The sequence below is a fragment of the Lagopus muta genome, chromosome 14 (assembly GCF_023343835.1).
Source record: "Lagopus muta isolate bLagMut1 chromosome 14, bLagMut1 primary, whole genome shotgun sequence".
NCBI classification, from domain to species: domain Eukaryota; kingdom Metazoa; phylum Chordata; class Aves; order Galliformes; family Phasianidae; genus Lagopus; species Lagopus muta.
The window spans coordinates 17772431-17794710 of record NC_064446.1 but is presented as its reverse complement, the minus strand read 5'-3'; the positions used below and the strand labels follow the sequence as shown (position 1 = coordinate 17794710).

The 22280-nt window shown below is 44.0% G+C and overlaps 1 protein-coding gene across 1 annotated transcript; it reads left to right on the top strand.

Moving 5' to 3' along the window:
• The first annotated feature begins 95 nt into the window (after positions 1-95).
• Positions 96-20337, top strand: GFRA3 (GDNF family receptor alpha 3). Its single transcript, XM_048960919.1, has 10 exons — positions 96-169; positions 6607-6729; positions 6842-8085; positions 11956-12231; positions 12884-12976; positions 13374-13719; positions 13794-13903; positions 15010-15144; positions 16383-16513; positions 16820-20337. Exons 3-10 carry the CDS (start codon positions 8043-8045, stop codon positions 16952-16954), a joined length of 1269 nt encoding a protein of 422 aa, XP_048816876.1. The 5' UTR covers positions 96-169; positions 6607-6729; positions 6842-8042; the 3' UTR covers positions 16955-20337.
• The last annotated feature ends 1943 nt before the right edge of the window (positions 20338-22280 follow it).

Genomic DNA, 22280 nt, shown 5'->3' with positions numbered 1-22280 from the left:
GTGGGAATTCAGGGTCAACCCAGGGGAGCTCAGGTGCATGCAATGTACCTGAGTGACCAAAAGGGGATGGATCCTGGCTCCACCCCTTCCCAGACCTCATTTAAGGGTTGGCCCTGGAAGCGAGGTTATATTTTTCTGGAGGTCTTTGTTCATCTGGGGATTTCTAAAGGTAAGTTTTTTTTGTATTTTGTTTTGTTTTTGATTCTATTTGAATTTCATTGTACTGTTCTTTTCAATGATGCTGTAGCTTTATGGTTATCTTTGTAACTCACCTTCCTGTGATTGTAAGTGGGTAGTAAGCTCCCTTTTGCCAAGCAAATAACCCAGTTTACTTAACTTTTTTTTAACGTGTATGCTGCTTTCTTGGTAGCTTCCTCTGGATCCCTGCAAGTTCCTTTAGATCCCACTTGAACTCTGGGGTTAGGGAATTTCCTACAGCATCCCATGTGGTACAGAATGCGTTGTCTTGTTCAGGATCTGAGCACGCGCATGTTTGTAGTAACCTCTAGGTCCTTTCTCTGAGGCTGTTTCTCAGCCAGTTGTTTCTTAGCTAGAACAGATTCATGGAGTAAGCTTTGCCCTGTTACAGTGTTCAGTCTCTCATTTAAGTTCAAAGGATCTCTGTTAATGTAACTTTCGTGTTTCTTGTGGTCTCTCTGGGTTGAAGCTTTATTGTTCAGCTTACTAATTAATAATCATTCCCTTTAAATGATTATTATGATGGAGTGCTTTTTCCTTTTTCCTTTTTTTCTATGACTACTCTTTTCAAGGGGAGTTATTTTACCTGAAGATGTAGTCTGTATGTTGGGTTACATGACTCTTTATCTATCCACATCTAAATGCTTCTGATACTCCTACTGGAGTGATACTGAGGTTAAAATACAAGAGCAGATCTGAATGTTTTCTTTGTAGGAACATAAGAGTAAAATGATATGAGCTGTAAGTGGCCAAATACTACAGTACATAGGCAGAAAACTATAGGTAACTGCTTTGGCTGTCAAGACTTCAGCAAAGCCTTTGACATGGTCTCACACAGTATCCTTCTGTGGAAACTGGCTGCCCATGGCTTGGACAGTTTTACACTCCGTTGGATAAGGAACTGGCTGGAGGGCCATGCTCAACGGGTGGTGGTCAATGGAGTGAAGTTCAGCTGGAGACCTGTTACAAGTGGTGTCCCCCAGGGGTCGGTACTGGGGCCCATCCTGTTTAATATCTTCATTGATGACTTAGATGAAGGGATTGAGTGTACCCTGAGTAAGCTTGCAGATGACACCAAGTTGGGAGGTTGTATCGATCTGCCTGAGGGCAGGGAGGCCCTGCAGAGGGATCTAGGTAAGCTGGATCGCTGGGCTGAGATGAATGGGATGAGGTTTAACAAGGCCAAGTGTCGGGTTCTGCACTTTGGCCACAACAACCCCAGGCAGCGTTACAGGCTTGGGGATGAGTGGTTGGATGATTGTGAAGAGGAAAGGGACCTTGGGGTGTTGGTTGATGCTCGGCTGAACATGAGCCGACAGTGTGCCCAAGTGGCCAAGAGGGCCAACGGCATCCTGGCCTGCATTAGAAATAGTGTGGCTAGCAGGAGCAGGGAGGTGATCATCCCCCTGTACTCAGCACTGGTGAGGCCGCACCTTGAGTACTGTGTTCAGTTTTGGGCCCCTCACTGCAAGAAAGACATTGAGGCCCTGGAGCGTGTCCAGAGAAGGGCAACGAAACTGGTGAGGGGTCTGGAGCACAAGTCTTATGAGGAGCGGCTGAGGGAGCTGGGATTGTTCAGTCTGGAGAAGAGGAGGCTCAGGGGAGACCTCATTGCACTCTACAACTTCCTGAAGGGAGGTTGTGGTGCAAAAGGGTCTGGCCTCTTCTCCCAGGCAAATAGTAGGACCCGAGGAAATGGCAAGAAGTTATACCAGAGGAGGTTTAGGTTGGATATTAGGAGAAACTTTTTCTCTCAGAGGGTGGTCAGGCACTGGAATGGCCTGCCCAGCGAGGTGGTGGAGTCGCCATCCCTGGCAGTGTTCAAGAGGCGCCTGGATGAGGAGCTACGAGAGATGGTTTAGTAGCTTGTGGCACTGATAGGAATGGGAGGGTGGTTGGACTAGATGATCTTGCAGGTCGTTTCCAACCTTGTGATTCTGTGACTCTGAACCGTCATCAACCATGAGCAGCCAGAGCTGTTTAGGGAACCAATAGTTAAGCTAGGAAATCAAAGAGGTTTTTGTTTGGTTTTCTGTGAATACAGGCACTAACTTCTGCAGGGCTGTTTGCTTTGGGTTAATATTTCTGTAGTGTACAGGTGTTAATATGAGCTGTGAGTGCCTGCTGTCCATTACCAGTCTGGTAAAGAGCAGAGTGTGGTGCTGTAAATATTAGGCCAGACAGGGAAGTGTTTGCTCAGCCTTTCTCTGTGCTGCCTCTTGCGGTAGTACTCCCACATGATAGTGCTCCTCACAAACCATCTGGCGTTCAGCTGTTGGAGTCTCAGCATCTTCTGTGAAGATCTGACTCAAAAAGCACTGCAGTGATCAAATCTTGCAAAATGCAGTGAAATCACTAGTGTGCATATTCAGAAGATTAGCATTACACAAAATAGGATACACTAAGCACTTCAGTGTGGGAATACAAGACAAGCTATTCAGAGCAGTAGCTGCGGAGCAAGATAAACAGTGTGAGAACCAAGCATCCCTCTAGAAGAAGAGAAAGCAAAAGGAACGGCTCATGGCTCTGACTGGATAAGTGCCCACATCCACGGTTAAGGAGTGTGCTCTGATATGTAAAGGTGGATAGAAAAGTTGTAAGAGGGGATGGGAAAGCTAAAAAAGGAAACTTCTGAATGTATATAAGTCATGTGAGAACTTATAACAAAAGACCTGGATCATTCACATCTGAGTCCATGCATCAGACACTGCACTTCAGAACATAGAACGAACAAAATACTTCAGTCAGTCTCACTGTTCATTGGTAGTGGCAGTTCCAGATGCAGAGAAGAAATGGCTAGCACATCACTGAAACACTGCTGCATGTTCTAGTACAGTGCTAGATAGTCATTTCAGGAGGAAACTAAGAATTTGTGCTCTTGATTTATTCGAAAGGGCTCCCCAGTAAAGAAAAGACAGGTCCATTGCTGTTGATTTGAGCAGATGAGGAATGTGAAACAATACCTCTTGCAGATACCCCAGGGATCTTCCAGCCAAAGAGAGGAACAACCAGTGAGCAAACGGCACCAGCATGATAAATGGATTATCTATTCCACACCTAGTCTATGATTAGAATTAGCATAGATGTATCCAAACTTGCAAGATGAGCTCTTGTGCTGTGCCTAGTTCTTCATAAGCTGAAAGCAAAATGAATAAGATGAACTGAGAAAGATGAGCTATTGTAATGACCAGACGTTCATCAGGGCTACCCTGCTCAATTTAAGTTATGCGATCATTGCCATCAGGACCCTCATCAAAGTTATTGTTGCCTCAGGAAGTGCAACAAAAGGCCTTTGTACATGCTCTGGTCTTGACTTTCTATAAGTTTATGAACTGTTCAACACAAAAGCAACAGGAAAACAAGCTGTATGTTGTCATCAGCCACCCTCACAACTAAGTACATGAAGGCGTAGCACAAAAGGCTGTTTTAATTCTCCTCTTCCAATCCAATACTGAGCCAGGTGGATTGGAAAAGCTGAAACATTCCAGTTTTCAGAGTTGCTGTTTGTAGAGAGAAGAAAGCAAATGCAGTATTAGACAAAGACAATACAGATGCGCTGTAAAAAGTCTTTGGGTTAATCGCATGTGGTACACACAGCCTCACAGGTAGCACATGGACAAGCACTCAGAGTAGACACTCGGAACTCTAAGATCAACAGCTAGTCAAATATCCCCCTTTACTCCAAAGCGTGTTGGAGCTTTGAAGATGTAACAAAATTATGTGTATGCCAGTAAGCACCTGTTATATTGAAGTAAAAAGCAAATAGACACTTCAGAGAAAAGCAGTTGTGTCCAAAATTCTTAGCTTTTATGGTGAACTCTTATCAGGGATTCATGGAATGACTTTGGAGTAGACATCCCTCTATGTCCCAGTTTAGCAATCTGTTAACAGCATATTGATTTCTCATTAGTAATTTAACAGTAAACCAACTTCAATAATGTCTTTTTTCTATGAAGTTGTAGGTACTAAGATCTATTTTTATAGAGTTCATTTATGCTAATCCATTTATTCTAATTGCTGCCACCAAAATATTAGGGAAGTCATTACTACTTCTTATCAGTAAGTCATTTGGGTCACAGAAAAATGCAGCTGTGATACTGTGTGTTCATGTGCATATAGGAAATAACTTTATTTCTATTGGGGTGGTTTGATATGTTCTCTGCACAAGGTTTGGTGCTAATATTTTCCATTAGAGGCTGTTGGATTGTAATCTGCACTGCAAAGACCAGAGGGTCCTCCACACTCATGAATGATAAAACAAAAATGAGAAGCAAAGTAAGGCTGTATTCCAGAGGGAAGGTGAGGTGGTGAGGAGAGGAAATTCAGTGTGTATTAGTTTTGCTGCCTGTATTGTACCAGGGTAGTGAGAGAGTTCCTGACTGCTGTAAAAGCAGTTGCTCTCTTTGGCTGATGATTTTGAGTGTAACAATCAAAACCACACAACATCCCTGAGGATGAAATAATGATGAAATGGGCAATGCAAATCTGATGCCCAATCAGCTTGTACATAGCTGTCCTCTTTAGTCTCAATGCGCATCAGGAAGGGCGTAATTTACCTTTGACAATAAAAGCTGAGGAAATGGTTTTCTCCTGTAGTCAGAAGTCTATCTTCCTGGGATTGGGGCTCAGAAGAAGGGGAGCGCAGCTTTTATTATAACACTGGCTCTGGTTGAAAAGTAACTGAGTGCCTACTTGACCATGACATTACTGAATGTTTCCTTCAGCTCTTTTGGCATAACATCCAATCACAAATATACGTGCAGTGATTACACCCTCCAACTAGTTGCTGGGGTGCAAATGCTCTCTAGACTATGAAAAGTGTGACTGCACAGCTCTGAACTCAAAGAATTCACAAGCAAATCAACTTCCTTGATGAATTTGAGCGCGTTTGTTCCTCAGGATCCCATATGTAAATAGTAGCAGTTATCTCTAGAGCTTATGTTTGAGAGTACCTGAGTGATGGTAAAGCAGTGCTTACTGCAGGAGGCATTGACTGGATCATAGAATCACCAAGGTTGGAAAAGACCTAAAAGATCATCCATCCAACCGTTCACCTATCACCAATAGCTCCCTCTAAACCATGTCCCTCAACACAACATCCAGCCTTTCCTTGAACACCCCCAGGCTCGGTGACTCCACCACCTCCCTGTGCATCCATTCCAGTGCCTGACCACCCTTTCTGAAAAGTAATACTTCCTCATGTCCAGCCTGAATCTCCCCTGCCGTAGCTTGAAACCATTCCCTCTGGTCCTAGATGTTAAGAACAAATCCATGAGGACAAGAAGGAAAGGAACGAGGTGACCAATTTCTGCATATGTTTAACTCCCATACAACCCTGAAACTACGCACAGGATTAACACTTTCATTTTGGGCAAGATATTGACAAAGATCTGAGAAGAACTTACTTCCTATATTCCACAGCCATGTCTGTTTCATTACAGGACTTGATGACCTCGCTTACTCCAGTCCAGCCAAGACCTATGTGAAACCAAAAAGAGTAAAATAGATAACAAGACATGGAACTGAGGCTAAATGCTGAGGAAATCAGATCAGCATTAATCACAGTTTGTACAGCTGCTTAAGAAGGTCAAAGGCCCAGACCTGGCAGGGAATCAGGGAGAGACCGATTCGTGAGATATTAAACATTACGCTAGTAGATGGTTCCCATAGGTCAGAGTTAACCTATAAAACTACAAACGGAAAGAGTGATGGCAGCACTACTCATGAGAGGCTGGTAATTATCCAACTCTCTGAGATGCGTAATGAGGTTAAAGTGCTGCTCTGTATGTGTGCATGGGGAAGAACAAACAAATAACCTCATACGTCACAGGTCCCAGGCAAAAATACACGTGAGCAATCAGAAGTCAAGAAAAGGATGTTTTCATCACAGTAGGTTGGTGTGCTGGCTAGTGAAGTGGTCAGCACTTCATCAGATGTCAAGCAACAGTTCCTCTGCTTGGCTACTCATCAAGGCAGCCTGAAAGCACTGCTGCAGCAAATGCATTTAATATGGAGGGAAAATATTTCCTTGTCCATTTTTATCCACTATAAAGAATAACTCAGAACTGAGTTAATCAATTACTTCTGTGGGATTTAGATGAAGATTTATAATCACAAGATCAGAAAAGTGGCCTGGAAAGGACTGTTAAAGATTTTCGCATCTGTCCTCTGGTACCCAGTTAGACTGACCTGATGAAAGCTGTTCTTAAAGATCCCCAGTACTGATGAGCTCTTCTTTTCTCTCTTCCCTACAAAACTTGTTGTTCTGTTACAGAAGAAATCATGTTGGTTCTTGGCTAATCCACTTTGGAGACTAATGGAGCCTGTTGCTTTTTCCCCCACATGCTAGCAGAATTTTTCCAGAGCTTGATGTTAAGATTAATGATTTATATTAATTCCTTTTTCAAGGTACAAAGATGCTTCTCCTGTGAGATGCTTTACATCAGTTTCCTGAATTTACTGGAATACGTCTTTGTTTAGAAGAAGCAAAAAACAGTGTAAAAGAAACAACAGACTAAAGATCACAGGCTGGTAATCACTATCATCCCGATTACCCTTTACATTCATATCTTCACAAAGTTATACCTGCTGCTACAAGTCGGTCTAGCAGAGCTCCCCCTCCTGTGACTGTTGTCTTCAACAGGACTGAGAGTACCACTGGCCACAAGCCTCCTGAAGCATTTGTACTCCTGCACTGACGGATGTCTGTGCTGCTATAACCTCACACCTTTTTATAAGTAAGTCTCCTTCTTAGTCTTTCTTCCATCCTCCTTGAACGATGACTGAAACAATTCTCCTCAAAGTTAAAAAGGCTGCATTCCCTCCACTGTTTGCCTTAAGTTCCCCCAACCATTAGACTTCAGTAAGCGCTTTAAGAATGGTGTGAACACTTTCTCTCCTCAAACAAGAAGTGAGAGCCTCCAGTGTTTGTGGATAACTTCTTCACAACTGGAAGAATTCTCTCACAACAGTAAGCAGAAGGACAAATCTTTTTCAAAACCCAGGAACAGGAAAGCAGCATTGAATTGGACTGTGAATGCTTAATGTGTTTGCACAGTTATTACTCTTTCTGTTGGGCTTTTTGGACAGATGGAGTTGGTCTCTCTTGTACAAACAACCGTTCTGCCAAAAAGTTCACCTTATTTTCATACATTAATGTATGTGTACGTGTTAGACTATTACTTTTTTCACATTGGTTAATTTGATCTTGGTATGGAAACTAAAAAGAAGGATTTGTTCAAAAAGAGACATGGCTGCCTAAATGTTGAGTAGGCTTCCAGAGGTGTCCTGCTCAACAGGACACAATGAAACAGCTCAACAGAAGCCAAGCCCACAACTGTAAGATTCTGAAGAAAGAACTTTCACAACAAAGCCAACGGGAAGGAGGCAAAAGCTCGCACCATCTCTTCGGCAGATGATAGAAGCATCGAGGGAATCAAGAACTAGCCAGCACCTGTCCCCTCTGAGGCCATTTCCTCCGATTAACGTTCGATTTCTTTTAACAAAGCAGCCTCACGTGAGCGCTCCCCGCAGAGAGGAGCATCCCCAGCCTTGCCCTCAGGTAGGACGTCAATAACCGAACCAACAAACGAAATTTTTACGTCACGCCGTTCCAAAGCGCCCCTTCTAAAACACTCGCCAGGGCGCGCGCTCCCTCACCGCTGACACCGCGGGGGTCCATCCGCGCCGCTCCCCGCCCTCACCGCCCCAACCCCGCCGGCTGTGGAGGCGGGCCGTGCGGTGGGGCGGTGCTCGCCGTTTGCACCTCGACGGGCCGGCGGCCGCTCACACGCTGGCGGGCGGCGTTCGGGATGTGAGCGGCGGCTCCGGCGCCGAGCTGCAGCATGTGGCCGGCCCTGCTCCTGGGGCTGCTCCTCTCCCGAGCCGGTAACGAACAGCACGGGGCGGCGGGCGGGAGAGCGCGGCGGGAAGAGCCTCGCGGCGGCGCGTGCCCGTCCCGGTTCCGGCGGGCGGCGAGAAGCTGCGGGTGGCCGGTCCGGCCCGGCCCGAGCAGCTGCTGGTGCTCGGCAGGAGAGGCGCGCGGTGCGACGTTTCGGCGCCCCTTGTGTCCCGTCCGGAGGTTGGGTTATGCGGAGCTCGGGGTGCGTCCCGGACTCATTGCTCCCGTCCGCTCTCGGCAGCGGCTCCGCTGCGAAGGAAGAACCATATTTCAAAGCAGGAAAGGCGCGCTGCTGCTTTGACCTGCGCTGCGAATTGCGAGTGTCGATGTGACCAAACTGGCTGGATGCTCTGCGGGAGGGATTTTAATTTCCTCGAGGCAAAGCTCGCGGAGGTAAAGGAGGGCGGTTTGCTCCTCTCGCTCGCGGCAGGGAGGGACCGATGTCAGGAGCTGATCCCTCAGCGCGGCGTAAAGACAGCGTCCCTTTCGGGCATAAAGACAGCATCAGTTCTAGCTCTCGGAGGAGATGCGGGACCGGAGATATCTTTGCTAAATGTTGTTTGTTTTTTTTTTTAACCCATCTTCCATGCACTCCCCCTCTGAATCGCTCCAGGCTGATATTCTGATGAGGCTCGGTTTGCAAACACCAATCCAGAAAGCTCCTACAAAGATGCAACTGTTTGTCTTACACTGTGCTCCGGTATTGCCAAGTCACAAGATCTGGAGGGGAGAAACGATTCCCCTTTTGCGTTCATCTCTCGTGCAGTCTTCATGGTTGCAGTGGCAAAAAATACAAGAAGTATTAAAAGAAGTTTCAAAAGCACCCGACCCTACCTATGAGATGTCAGTGCTTGACATTAAAAAAAAAAAATGCAACTGCTCAATATCATGACTCTGATAAAGATGAGCTATTGCACTGAGACCTCAGTAGCGTTTGCAGCCACATGACTACAATGGATTTCCCACAATTTTCCATTGTCCAAATACTGGTGCTTGTTTTAAATCTATTCTTAATAAATAAAAAGTTTCCCTTCTGTAATTGTCCTCTCTTACACAGTGTGGATGACAAGGGGTACTAAGATAATTCTTATATATCTAATATAAGATAATATAAGAATTATATCTAATCTAATTAAAATATTATATCTAATCTATAATATTATATTAGATATATTATATCTAATCTAAAATATTAAAATATTATATCTAATATCTAAGATAAGATAATAACTAAGATAACATTAATCATAATTTCATAGGTATATGACAGGGCGTGGATTCAAAAGTGAGAATAGATGGGCATTATATTAACTATCACTTTATTTTTTTAAGGTGTAAATAATCATTGTTTGTGAAGTGATTATTATAACTTTGTTTTTCATTTAGCTAAAGGGGCTCTGATGCACATGCACATTCAGTGCTTTCTGCAACCTAGACCAGAGAGCTTTCTAGTACAGTACTGGATATTTTACCTGATTATCTGGTATTATAAGTAGTAAGAAGTAGTAAGATGACTCTTTTTTTTTTTTTTTTTTTTTTTAATGAAACTTTATGTGCTAGGGCTTCAGGCTGCATAGCTGTTAAATTCTGTTAGTTAAGGAGGATTGCTTTTCTGCTTTGATGCTTCCAGAAGCTTCACCCAAAACATCTGGTGGGCCTGTGGTAGAAACAGAGTCCATCCACTTCACACTCAGCTCTGCCCTACCCTGTCAATTATGATACCGTTGTAAAGGTTTGAAAATGTCACTTCAAGCCATGCTGAATTTTGAGCAGTGCTCATAGCAGTGCGTCCTGTCCTTTCATGAACTTACTACGGCAGCTACTGCGGCCACTGAGGGCAGTGGCACTCTGCTCTGGCCTTGTGAGGTCTGTCAGTTTGCTCAGCTTAGAATTCCAAAACCTTGGAGGTAGCAGAATCATAGAATCATTTAAGCTGGAAAATTGCTACTGGAACTTTGCACTGTTTGCAGCCTTACAGAATGTAATCACACCCCATGTGTTCGTTAATGTTGTTCCAAGATGGAATGTCTAACTAAAACCAACTGTGCTGGTACAAAGCATTTCTGGTGAGAGATTTGTCTTTCTTTCAGGGAGCTTACCAACTCATGTAGTCTTTACGTAACAGCCAGATGAACAACAAAGAATTTGTTAGGAAAGCCAAGAAATATAAATGAATGGGACGGAGACACGTAAGGCAGCATTACTGGATTGAAGGCAGAATAGGAAGTTTGAGAATCAGACTAGTGTGGAATTATATGGCAAATAAACGGATAAAGCCAGTAGAATTGAAGGGAGTGAGAAAACAAATCAGACAGTGAAGACAGTATGCCAGATAATAAAAGCTGCACAGAGATTTTTTTTATTTTAGTCTTCAGTGAAGACAGACAGAAATAGTACTACAGTATATGCTGAACAAAAGAATGACAGATGAGATCACGCATCCAGAAAGCACTGAAGGTAGATGCTAGGTATGCAGTTTTGTCCTGAAAGGAGTAAACGTACTACTAGCCTATGTGTAAATTCTGTTAGCAGTTCTTATTCCAAATCTTTGAAAGGCCAAGTTGGGTGGAGCTTTGAACAACCTGGTCTAGTGGAAGGTATCTAAGCCTGTGGCATAGAAGTTGGACCCAGATGATCTTTAATGTCTCTTCTAGCCCAAACCATTCCATGATGCACTGTGCTCGTAGTGTAAACACAGATCCATATACTACAGAAATGAAGATTATATACTGAGTTGTGTTTAATATGAAAGGTGTCTTCTATTATGCAAAAAAAGTATAGTTGTTATTAAGTTTCCCAACTTAACAAATTAGTTGCTTTTACACCCTGCAAATGGCTTCCTCAGTGCAGCTCTTAATGACTGGCATATATGAGGGTTGCTTCAAAAGTCATGCCTCCTATTTGATGATGTTGGTCCACGACGTCAGAGGCAGATGTTGGCAGTATGGCCGCAGTGGATGAACTGTCCCACCAATAGTACATTGCATCTTGTTGCCATGTGACAGATGGCAGTAGAGGGGCAGTCTGACTAAATGGTCTCTGACATGGAAGCATATATGAAGCAAAGGTGTGGAATTGAGTTCCCCCATGTGGAAAACATTGCACCCAGTGACTTTAACTGATGCTTGCTGAATGTCAGCACAGTAAGGAGTGAGTGGTGCATTTCAGCCGTGGTGATAGTAGGGCACCTTCCCTGATGCAGACTTTTATGAGCACAACAAATAGGCTCTTGTTCATCACTGATGAAAATGCACAGCTAAAGGTGGTGACTGTGTTGAAAAAGAGTGGTTTGTAGCTGAAAATTTGCTCTATCAAATAGTGTTATTGTGCTTTGTATCTTCGTAGTTGCAGCAGAAATAAATAGGAGTCATTACTTTCAGAGTGACCTGTGTCCTTAGCAACAGCAGCAGCACTGACTTACACCACAATGTGGTGTTAGTGCTGCTTATTGCACTAAGCTTCTTATTACTCAGATAGGAGAGCTTCTTCAAAGAAGGCCTCAACAAAGCCAAAGTTTCCTTAGGGATTTACTGCTCTAGGAAAATAGAGAGCCACCCCTGATCCCAGCCAAGCTGAAAGAGTTAAAGGTGGTTTTAAAGAAAAGGGAGGGGATGTTATTAAACAAAATCATGTTGGAGATTTATCATTAATCTTTTGTTCTCTCTTCCACACACTAATTAGTCATTCCTCTGTTTCTAAACGGAGAGTGCTCTTGCTCCATACTGCTCCAATATGAAAGACCCCAACCAGTGCTGCCCCTTGAGTTCTTACTGAGGATGCCTACAAAACAATGACAAGGTGCTTGTGTGGCATTTATCATGACTGAAATCCTTACAATCTTTTCCTTTCTTTACCAGGAGACTTCCAGGCTCTACCACGGAGTGATTGCATAGTAGCAGAACAGCTGTGCCTCTTAGACTCCAACTGCAATGCCACCTACAGGACTCTGGAAAACTGTGACCTTGCTAAGACACGCTTCGTCGCGCTGGATCATGATAGCAGGGTCAGATGTCTGAATGCAGAGCTGTACCTCGGGAACAGCTCTTTACTGCACTGCAAGTGCCATCGGCGCATGAAGAGACAGGAGCATTGCCTGCGCATTTTCTGGACTGTTCACTCCAGCATGACAGACGGTGAGATAAATAATACAAATTTAGAAGGTACCAGTAAGGCTCAACACTGCCCCTCCCACCTGAAAGCACTGGTGAAAGGCCACTTCCCAGTACTGAAGGTACCCCTTTGGTCTCCTGGTCATTACTGCTCTGTATGATTTGCATGGAAAACCAATCTGGTTTGAGACTTGCCCCTCCAACACACCAGGGAGTCCGACAAACAAAGGTAGCAACTTTGAGACAATTACTTAACTGTAGTTCTATGTAAGTCACTTCAAAATGTTTACATCTGTCACTGAAAACGGATATGAGTTTATTGTAATGGCATCCATGAGCAGCATTTTGCTTCTCTCCAGCTTTACTGGGATGCTTCTAATAGCCTGCCACCAGGAACTACCTGTCCTGCACAGCTTCTTAGCACTGAGGCTGACAAAAAGCTAATTTCAACATAGGCTAAATTTCAGCCAGAGGAAATCTAATGACAAAATGTAATGCTGGTACTACACAGTCACACCTTTGCATCTCCAGCAGAACCATTATTGGCATTTGGCTTTCAACAGAACAGAGCACCTCTCAACTCCAGCCTGAAGAAGTGCAAATAAGGAAAAAAAGAAAAAGAAAAAAAAAAGCTGGCACATCTCTCATTGCATAAAATACCTTGTGTCTTGCCCAGGTTATTTCAATTTGGAAACCTCTCCCTATGAGAATCCAGCAATTGAAGAGCACTGGAAAACAGATTATAATGAACTGGCAGCTGTGGTATCAGGTAATAGCTTGTAACAGCTAAGTGATACAATTCTTTACCATTCTTAACTTTTCAGGGGCTAAAAATCATCAATAATAACGATTTGAGGTGATTGTCCTTTTAACCAGATAAATGCCTGCTCTGGATACCTGCCTGTATTTGCACTTAAATGTAATACAGTTACAGACCTAGGCCCATGAAAGAGGGAATAACTCACAATGACGTATTCTCTGAAAAAAAACATCCTAACATGAACCAATAAAACATGTGATTTTGTAACTAGCATCACTGTAATGTCTTACTACGAGCACATAGCAGGACTTCGTTCCCAATTTGTCCATCAAGTAAGGGTTACTCCTACATGAAGTTTCTTCTGGAGGTTTGCTTCTTTGCTTACAGATTTTTTTTTGCTTCATAGGCTCTCAGTTAGCAGGAGATGCAACAAACCCATGCCTGAAAGCAACTCATGTCTGTAATTTGAGCAAGAAGTGCGTTCGGCTGCGCACAGACTATGCCTCAATCTGCACCAGAGGGGCAGGAAGTGAGGACATGTGTGACCGTCGCAAATGCCATCGAGGGCTAAGAAATTTCTTCGAGAAAGTCCCTGAGGATTTCACTAGAAGGATCCTATTCTGTCCATGTCAGGATGAACTCTGTGGAGAACGGCGCCGGAAAACTATTGTTCCTGATTGCTCCTTTCAGTATAGCACCAAACCCAATTGCCTTTGGCTTCTGGACTCCTGCTTGGAAGACCATATCTGCAAGTAAGTCTGGCAGCAGCAGGCAGCGGCCACCAGAAGAGACATAGACACTGATAGTCTCATTTTCATTCCTACAGATCCCGACTCGCTGACTTCCAACAAAACTGCCAACCTGCAGATATGTCCCCAGATGGTTGCTCTCAGCACAACCATGCTGCATGCCTGCAGGCTTACATGGGGATGATTGGTAAGTGATGCCCAGAGGAACATTAAGGGTTACCTGCAGGCAACAAATTGTAGCCTCATTGTTATGCTAAGAGGGTCTGTCTCGCTTTGCTACGAGGGTGATAGTGCTAAGCATGCCAATGAACGTGCCTTAGCCTAATGGATGCCGGTGCTTCCACTTGTTTCTGAGGTAAATGTAGCACAAAGAGAGCTCCTTTGTGGCATTTATCACTCTGCTTTGTCCCATCCTCTGCTGGCAAAGCAGCAGCACTTGCCTGGGACTCTTGCATTCCTGTTTGCATCACCAGCTGATGCAAAGTGCTCTAAATACCCATCCGCAGAGTCTCTGTCAACTTGTATGGATTAAGTTATTCTTGCTGCTGGAGCTGCATCACAGTCACAGCAGAATTCAGTTGTAAGATCGTAGTTAAAGCTGACATTCCCTTGTTGCTTGATGTTTATACTCATGCTGTTTTAACACTGTGTACGCACTGTCTTCTCAGAGCCAGTGAGAACAACAGTAACACAAAGCACTACCAGCTGATGAATGGAAGGTTGTCTTTAGTTACAGGTATTAACTGCCAAGTTGTTTTTACTTTTTCAGAGTGGCTCAAAGGAGCTACAGAATGCAGTAGTATCTCAGAAGCTGTAATTCTAGGCTATATCTTCTGGTTTTCCAGATGTCTTTGCTGTTTTCATGCCAAATAAGCTCAGTGCTCTAATGGCACACTACAGGTGTGTAGCACTTGTTTGGAAAAAAAGCATTTGGCCACAGAGTGCTGCCAGCTACATGAGAGTTAGGAGAGCCATGTTTCAGCACTGCCATTGAATCTGCAGATGCTTCACATCCTTTAGTCCAATGTTTGCACATAGTTCGGTTTATCAGTGTGCTTCATCATCAGATTGACTGAGTCAGGGGTAGCAATCTCCACCCTTTCTCACAGAGCAGCAGACTGCATGTAGGCTCACCAGATGTGGGTCACCTTGCAGGGGCTCTGCAAGGTGACTTCTGAGTAATGGAAGGCTTTTGCCTCCAGGGCAGCATTGCCTTGAGGATAAGGGGACTCATCATGCTTCTTTCATTTGATGAAGTAAATCCTGATTCCCATTTCTGGGGGCTTGGGACAGGCACGCCTATGACACCCAACTACATCAGTAACTCCAGCGTGGAGGTCTCCCTGTGGTGTACCTGTGAAAGCAGTGGCAACCAGAAGGAGAAGTGTGACCAGATACTCGGCATGTTTGAGAACAACAAATGCCTTGGTAAGCAATATGTCGCAGAACTGGGGAAACAACTCAGCATGGGGAAGTTCAAAACCTGTTGATTTCGAGATCTTACGCTGCATTTCTCTAGCATACACTTCTGTCTTCTGCAGCATTTCCATGATCTCCTAACAAACCTCCAAGACTACCATGGATCTGCTTTTGAAAGTGTTTCTATATTTTTATTCAACGCTTCTGTTCATCTCAAACACTAGGAAGCTATCTACAAACAGCATTCAAATGAAGCAGTTGCAAAAAAGCAATACTGTGGGGAGGTCAGACATGCTGTATCTATAGGTTGTTGAGTAGTTCCAGCAATGCCAGGGTTATGGTGTTTTGGTTTCCACTCTCAGTCCTTTCATAGTTTTATAGATCAGCTTGGGTTGGAAGGGACCTCAAAGATCATCTGCCGTGGGCAGGGTTGCCAATTGCTGGATCAAGCACTAGATCAGGTTGCCCAGGGCCCCATCTAACCTGGCCTTGAACATGTCCAGGGATGGGACATCCTCAACCTCTCTGGGCAGCCTGTTCGAGCACCTCACCGCCCTCTCAGTGAAAAACTTCCCCAACATCTAATGTAAATCTCCTCTCATTTAGTTTAAAGCCACTTCCTCTTGTCCTGTCACTATCTACCTGTCTAAAAAAGTTGTTCTCCTTCCTGATTATAATCTTCCTTTACTGGAAGGCTGTAATGAGGTCTCCCTAGAGCCTTCTCTTCTCCAGACTGAACAAGTCAAGCTCTCTCAGCCCATCTTCATAGGAGAGGTGCTCCAGCCTGCTGATTGTCCTGTGCTCGTCTTTGGCCCTTATTTTGCCAAGACAAGTAGCTCCTGACACAGTCCTTGTCAGATTCAGCAGCATAGCAATTCCAAAAATCAGGCTTTGTCCAAATGTTTCCTGTGTGGAGCCAGGAGGTGGACTCAATGGTCCTTGTGGGTTCCTTCCAACTCGGTATATTCTATGATGTATATAATCTGAAGTTAGTATTTCTTTTATGCTCCTTAGCATATTAGCAACAGACTTAAGATTTAAATACTTTCTGTTTTGTAAAAGGTTCTGAAGTATATCAAACAAATCAACCACCTTTAGATAAAAGATTACTATTTAAATTACCTACTGCTGTACCAAAAAGCCTCACACAAGCACTATAGATACACCTATAACCTGAACATCCCACCTGAGATACTACATACTACAAGAAAAGCACAATAAGACTCTCGCTTTGCTTCTGTTCGCAGAAAATGCTATTTGGTCTCAAATGCACCAGAAGCTGACAGGTCTGGAAAGACAGAAAGACTTATATTATTCAGCTTCCCTAAATTTCCAAGGAGACAGCGCCAGCACATCTCTTGCTTCGGAAATGTCCCAGGTATGCATTGTTTTGTTGCCTCCAGTATCAGGTCAAGTAGCCTAGAGACAGTAGTTCAAAAACCCTGTACCTGGAAATGTGTGATTTTGGACATCAAAGTGAGGGATGCCATGTGCATGCAAAAACACAGACTGCTTTGACTCAGATATTCCTTCCACAGACAAACAGAAATTGGAGGCCATGCTGCCTGGCTGCAGAAGTTTTCTACAGTCTCATATCAGTGTCCAGAGCTTGAGGCCCTTCTGCTATTCGTGTTTGAGCACAAATGGGACTAACTGGGATTCATTCCTCCTTTTCATTTCCTAGGTGGCTGAAGTGAAGACACAGCAAGACACCTCTGAACACAGCAGTTTGCCTATGGCCTCCTCTGTATATTCTGGAGCTGCTGTTTCTTGGCCATCTCTGTCTCTATTCCTTCCCCTGTTGCTGAGCCCACTTTAACTTGGCATAAGTGACATCTTTCCTTCCTGTATTATTAATCTTATCCCATATCCAGGCACCTCCCACTACTGATTTACCCTCAACAAACAAAAAGCCTCTGTAAAAGAGGAAGGGAACAGCCTTAGCCTATAACTGCGGTCACCGAAAACCTCTCCCTGATTTGTGCCCCTCTTTCCTCCAATCAGTGTGCTCTGAGATGCAGATTTGGTGCCCACCATTGCTTCTGCCACATTTAGCATTTTGAGTGACAGTCAGGCTTATATTCAACCACAGCATTTTAAAACAAGTCTGCATTCTGTTAGAACTTGCGTGGGGTTCTGTTTCTAACTAGAGGGATGCACATGACACTGTTTCCTACTGCCCTACCTGTTGGAGCTCTTCCATAGGCATAGAGCACAACATACTTAAGCGTCAGGTCCTGCACTTTGGCCACAACAATCCCAGGTAACACTACAGGCCTGGGGCTGGAAGACTGCCTGGAAGAAATGGACCTGGGAGTGTTGATGGATGCTTGGCTAAACATGAGCCAGCAGTGCGCCCAGGTAGCCAAGAAGACCAATGGCATCCTGGCTAGTATAAGAAATATACTAGTATGCTAGTATAGCATTGCCAGCAGGGGCAGAGAAGTGATATGCCCTGTATTCAGCTCTGGTGAGGCTGCACCTTAGGTACTGTGTTCAGTTTTTGGCCATTCACTGCAGGAAAGACATCGAGGCCTTGGAGTGTGTCCAGAGGAGTACAGCCAAGCTGGTAAAATGTCTGGAGCACAAGCTTTGTGAGGAGCAGCTGAAGGAACTGAGATTGTTCAGTCTGGAAAAGAGGAGGCTCAGGGGAAATCTTGTCGCCCTCTACAACTATCTGAAAGGAGGTTGTGGTGAGGTGACGGTCAGCCTCTTCTCCTGCGTAAGTAGTGATGGGACTAGAGGGAATGGCCTCCAGTTGCATGAGGGGAGGCTCAGGTTAGATATTTGGAAAAATTTCTTCTCCAAAAGCTTGCTCAGCCACTGGAATGAGGTGCCCAGGGAGGTGGTTGAGTCACCTTTCCTGGAGGTGTTCAAGAAAGGTTTAGATGTTGTACTATGGGACGTGGTTTAGTGGGGAAGTATTGGAGGGGGTGGGTGGTTGGACTAGATGATCTTGGAGGTCTTTCCCAATGCTGGTGATTATATGATGAGGATTAAGAGCCCTCACTGCAGGGTGGTTACAAGTAAACCTAAGTGAGCATAAAATCCCTGTAAAACACCAGTTCTCAATTACTTTCAGTTCCCTTACATATATTTTTTTCAGTTCATTCTTTTAAATATAGGAAAAATATCGTTCCAGCTTGAAGACACTACACTTTAGTTTATGTTCTTGCTCCTTTCTGTTTTGCCCTTTGTAACTATATGTATCATCCTTTATCATGGATAGCAACAGACCTGCGTTTTGTGAAATAGCAGGGATTCCTGTACTCAATCCTAGTAAATTTACCTAGCCAAGGATGATGTTACCAGGCCTCAGGCCAGAGCTTTTTAGGAATGCCTAGGGAAGGTGATGCTCTATTCACCACAGGTCATTCAGTTGCAAAAGCCTCCAGGAGCTGGAACTGGTTTGTACCTGTCCACACACTGAAGTTGCCATTTTCCCCTTTCAGTCCTGCCAGTCTCCTTCTCTGCCAAGTTCTACTTCATGATCTGTTTATTCTGAATGTAAACATGTGCACTGTGTAACTGCTGTTATTTTATGCTACGTTGGCCTGTTAGAATGTGGTGTTAAGTGAATATTGATTTCTGAGCATAGGTTAATAGTCCACAATCAATTGTGTGCAAGAATTGCCTCATCAGCCAACCCACACTTTCAGGATAGCTAGAAACTCAGCTTAAAGCAGCTTCTCCATACACATGTATAATGCCTCTTGTTTATTCTATGAAATACAACAGATCTGGACAATATTATGCACAGCTGAGCAATATTACAGTCCAGAATAGATGCAGAACATGTGGCAATTTCTTTTTACACTGTGTTTTATCTGCACCTCACGAAGGTACCAACTAGGTAATATATTTTGGTTCCCATTCACTGTCAGACCCTTCTTACTAGAAAATCTTCCATTGCTGCATATATCTCAGTGTAGCTGTCCGTCTCTGCAGTGTAATATTGCCATTTCAAATTCTGGCCTCCTCTTATCTCCTTGGGCAGCTAGGACAGGGAGATGATTGCATGCAATAGAACCTGTCCCTCTGATGCAACACTGCATTTTCACGCAAAAGGAACAAGTATCATGTCATCTTGAGAGGAGATTTAGGACGGATCTTTAGCTCTCTACAACTACTGAAAGGAGGTTGTGGTGCGGTGGGGAATCAGCCTCCTCTTCTGCATAACTAGCAACTAGAGGGAATGGCTTCCAGTTGCACAAGGGGAGATTCAGGCCAGATGTTAGGAAAAATTTCTTCTCTGAAAGGATGGTCAGCCACTGGAATGGGCTGCCCAGGGAGGTGGTTGAGTCACCATCTCTGGAGGTGTTCAAAAAAGATTTAGGTGTTGCACTAAGGGATATGGTTTAGTGGGGAAATACTGGAGGTGGGTGGATGGTTGGACTAGATGATCTCGGAGGTCTTTTTCAACCTTGGTGATTCTATGATCTTAACTACGAGGAGTCAGAATGCTGGTACTTCCCACCATGTGCTGAAACATGGCTACGTGATTGAAGAGACAACGCTGTTTCTATGTTTGCTACCTCTCTTTAATGAAAACTGCCTGTGTTATTATAGGATTCTGAGATCTACATTTGGCCATCCTTCCTATGGTGGGGCTGTAACTGTAGGGTGTGTTCTGTCATTTCCAGAGATTACTTGTGAATGACAGGGAAAAGAAAAATGTTCTTTACAATAATCCAGAAATCAGTGTGAACATTGATAAGAAAGATGGAATAGCTTTCCATGAGCAGCATCCATCTTCTATTAATCTGCATTGTGAACTTTCCTCTTTCCACACTTGAGTGCTCTAAGTCAGGTTGATATGGGAAAAGCTATTATTATTTTGTTGTTCATATTCATCATACTGTGGACTTCTAGTCCCCTTGCCCCTACTAAGAAGGTTATTGATGGCAATTTCGGCCTCTAGTCATGTCCTGGATTACACAGGAAAATGCTTTACAGTCTGACAAAATCCTGCTCTAGACAGAAATTAAACAGAACACAACATTTTCTTCAAATGTCCCTTTTCCACGTTCCTATACACTTTTATATATACAGCTGCCTCCTACAATTGGTCATCAACAACCGGAAGCAAAAATCACCGCTAAATACGCCTGCATTGGTAGGTACTCACTCTGATGTGTATACAAATCCATAAGAGTGTGACGTAATACCAAGACTTGCTAATAAAAATCTATCTTGCAATTTTGGAAGTCTTCTGCCTTCCTGTGCATTTAGTAGAAGCTGCAGTGTTTGTGTCCTCCTGCTGGAGGCATTATGGGAAAGAAATCTCTTACAAAGTAATGTCAACAGCGACTTATACAGAAATCACTGTCAGATTTCAGACACAGCATCTAGAAATTTGACACAGCTTTAGATTTCTTAACATGGCCTACCATAGCATTTACTAAGAACATTAACAGCTCTCTTTGAGCAGTGAGCTCAGTCACTATGAGTTGATCTTATCTGACAAGTGAGAGAACTGATAGACATTTCCTGCCAAAAGTCACAAGCAAGGTGATGCCAGAAGTTATCCTTGAATTCCAAATCCCCAAACTACCATGGCCTTACCTCATTAAAATCATTCCTACTTCCCACAGCAAATGCTTATGTTTCAGGAAGGATGAAGTGGCTGTGGTGTTCTTTCTAAAGGGGACACAATCTGTATCACAGATACAGGAAAAACTAAGTTTTACTCCAAAAATGTAATATTTGGCTGCAGAAACCTGGCATGCCTATCAAAACCTGCTGACAGTGTATGGCAACTTCACATTTACAAGACACTCCTACAGGTTCAGCAGCCACAAAGAGCAAAGGCATCCTGATACATCATAAAAAGTTACTTCGCTAAGATGGAAGGTAACATTACCTGCGGAGCTCTTGGAGCAGGTCCAGAGGAGGCTGCTAAGATGATCAGAGGGCTGGAGCACCTCTCCTATGAAGAAAGGTTGAGGGAACTGGGCTTGTTTAGCTTGGAGAAGGCTGCAGGGAGACCTCATTGCGGCCTTCCAGTACTTGAAGCGAGCGTATAAACAGGAGGGGAAACAGCCGTTTATGAGGGTGGATGGTGATAGGACAAGGAGAAATGGTCTTAAGCTGAGACAGGGGAGGTTCAGGTTGGATATTAGGAGGAAGTTTTTCACACAGAGGGCGGTGAGGCACTGGCACAGGTTGCCCAAGGAGGCTGCGGGTGCCCCATCCCTGCAGGCATTCAAGGCCAGGCTGGATGTGGCTCTGGGCAGCCTGGGCTGCTGGTCATCAGCATATAGCAGGGGGGTAAAACTAGATGATCACCGTGGTCCTTTTCAACCCAGGCCATTCTGTGATTCTATGACAACAAACAGGAAGCCAATGAGCGATACTAAGCGTAATCGTCATTCAGTACTGCTATGGAATGAGAACCAGCTGCTGCTCTACAGTTGCTTCCTCCATCAAAATGTGTACTGGTAAATATGATCAGGGGCTAATCACCCCTACCTCAGGGACTTTGTGGCTGAACGTTTTTTCAGATGAGGGAAGGCCGTTTGAGCTTGGTTTTGCCTCTAATGGAAGCTCTTCTTGTGGTTGATTAGCTCTACTCCAGGAAGTGATTTGGCGTTTGGATTTCTTGCAAACCGTAGGGTTAGCAGAGGTCACAGGATACAGCACTTTCTCCAAGTGCCTTCATGAAAATAGCCCTACATTCTTTCCATTTACAGCTGATCACCTCCATTATCTGCAAGCTAGGAGGAGATGATCAGCTATTGTTAAGTGCTTGTATCAGACTAATAGCTCACTGCTAATTCCCCCAGTAATGTGAATCTAAATTCCTGGTAAACAAACTGACTGCTTTTCACACACAGGGATGATTGCCAAAAGCCTAATACTGGAGCTCTGGAGCTGAAGCTTTTAGAGCAATCTTGTCCACTCAAAGATGTTTAATGACATTATATTATGTACTAAATAATTAGAAAATGAAGGCCCACTTAGAATCAGTGAGTTATTGTCTAATTAAGATGAAAAAGAGGCTCTACTCGGTTTTAAACAAATTTATACTAAAGCTGTGTACCCGATAAATGGCACTGATAGCTAGCTCTTTACCTTTGGGCAGAACAAGGCAGCCATTAAGCTAGTAGTGATAACTCTGTGTGATTTTTGGCTCATATTTTCTT

What these genes read in the sequence shown, in the direction of transcription:
- GFRA3 (XM_048960919.1), top strand. Translation starts at nt 8,043, where the DNA reads ATGTGGCCGGCCCTGCTCCTGGGGCTGCTCCTCTCCCGAGCCG. An exon ending in GCTGCTCCTCTCCCGAGCCG is followed by an intron (nt 8,086 to 11,955) that starts GTAACGAACAGC and finishes TTTCTTTACCAG; the next exon opens with GAGACTTCCAGGCTCTACCA. An exon ending in ACTGGCAGCTGTGGTATCAG is followed by an intron (nt 12,977 to 13,373) that starts GTAATAGCTTGT and finishes TTTGCTTCATAG; the next exon opens with GCTCTCAGTTAGCAGGAGAT.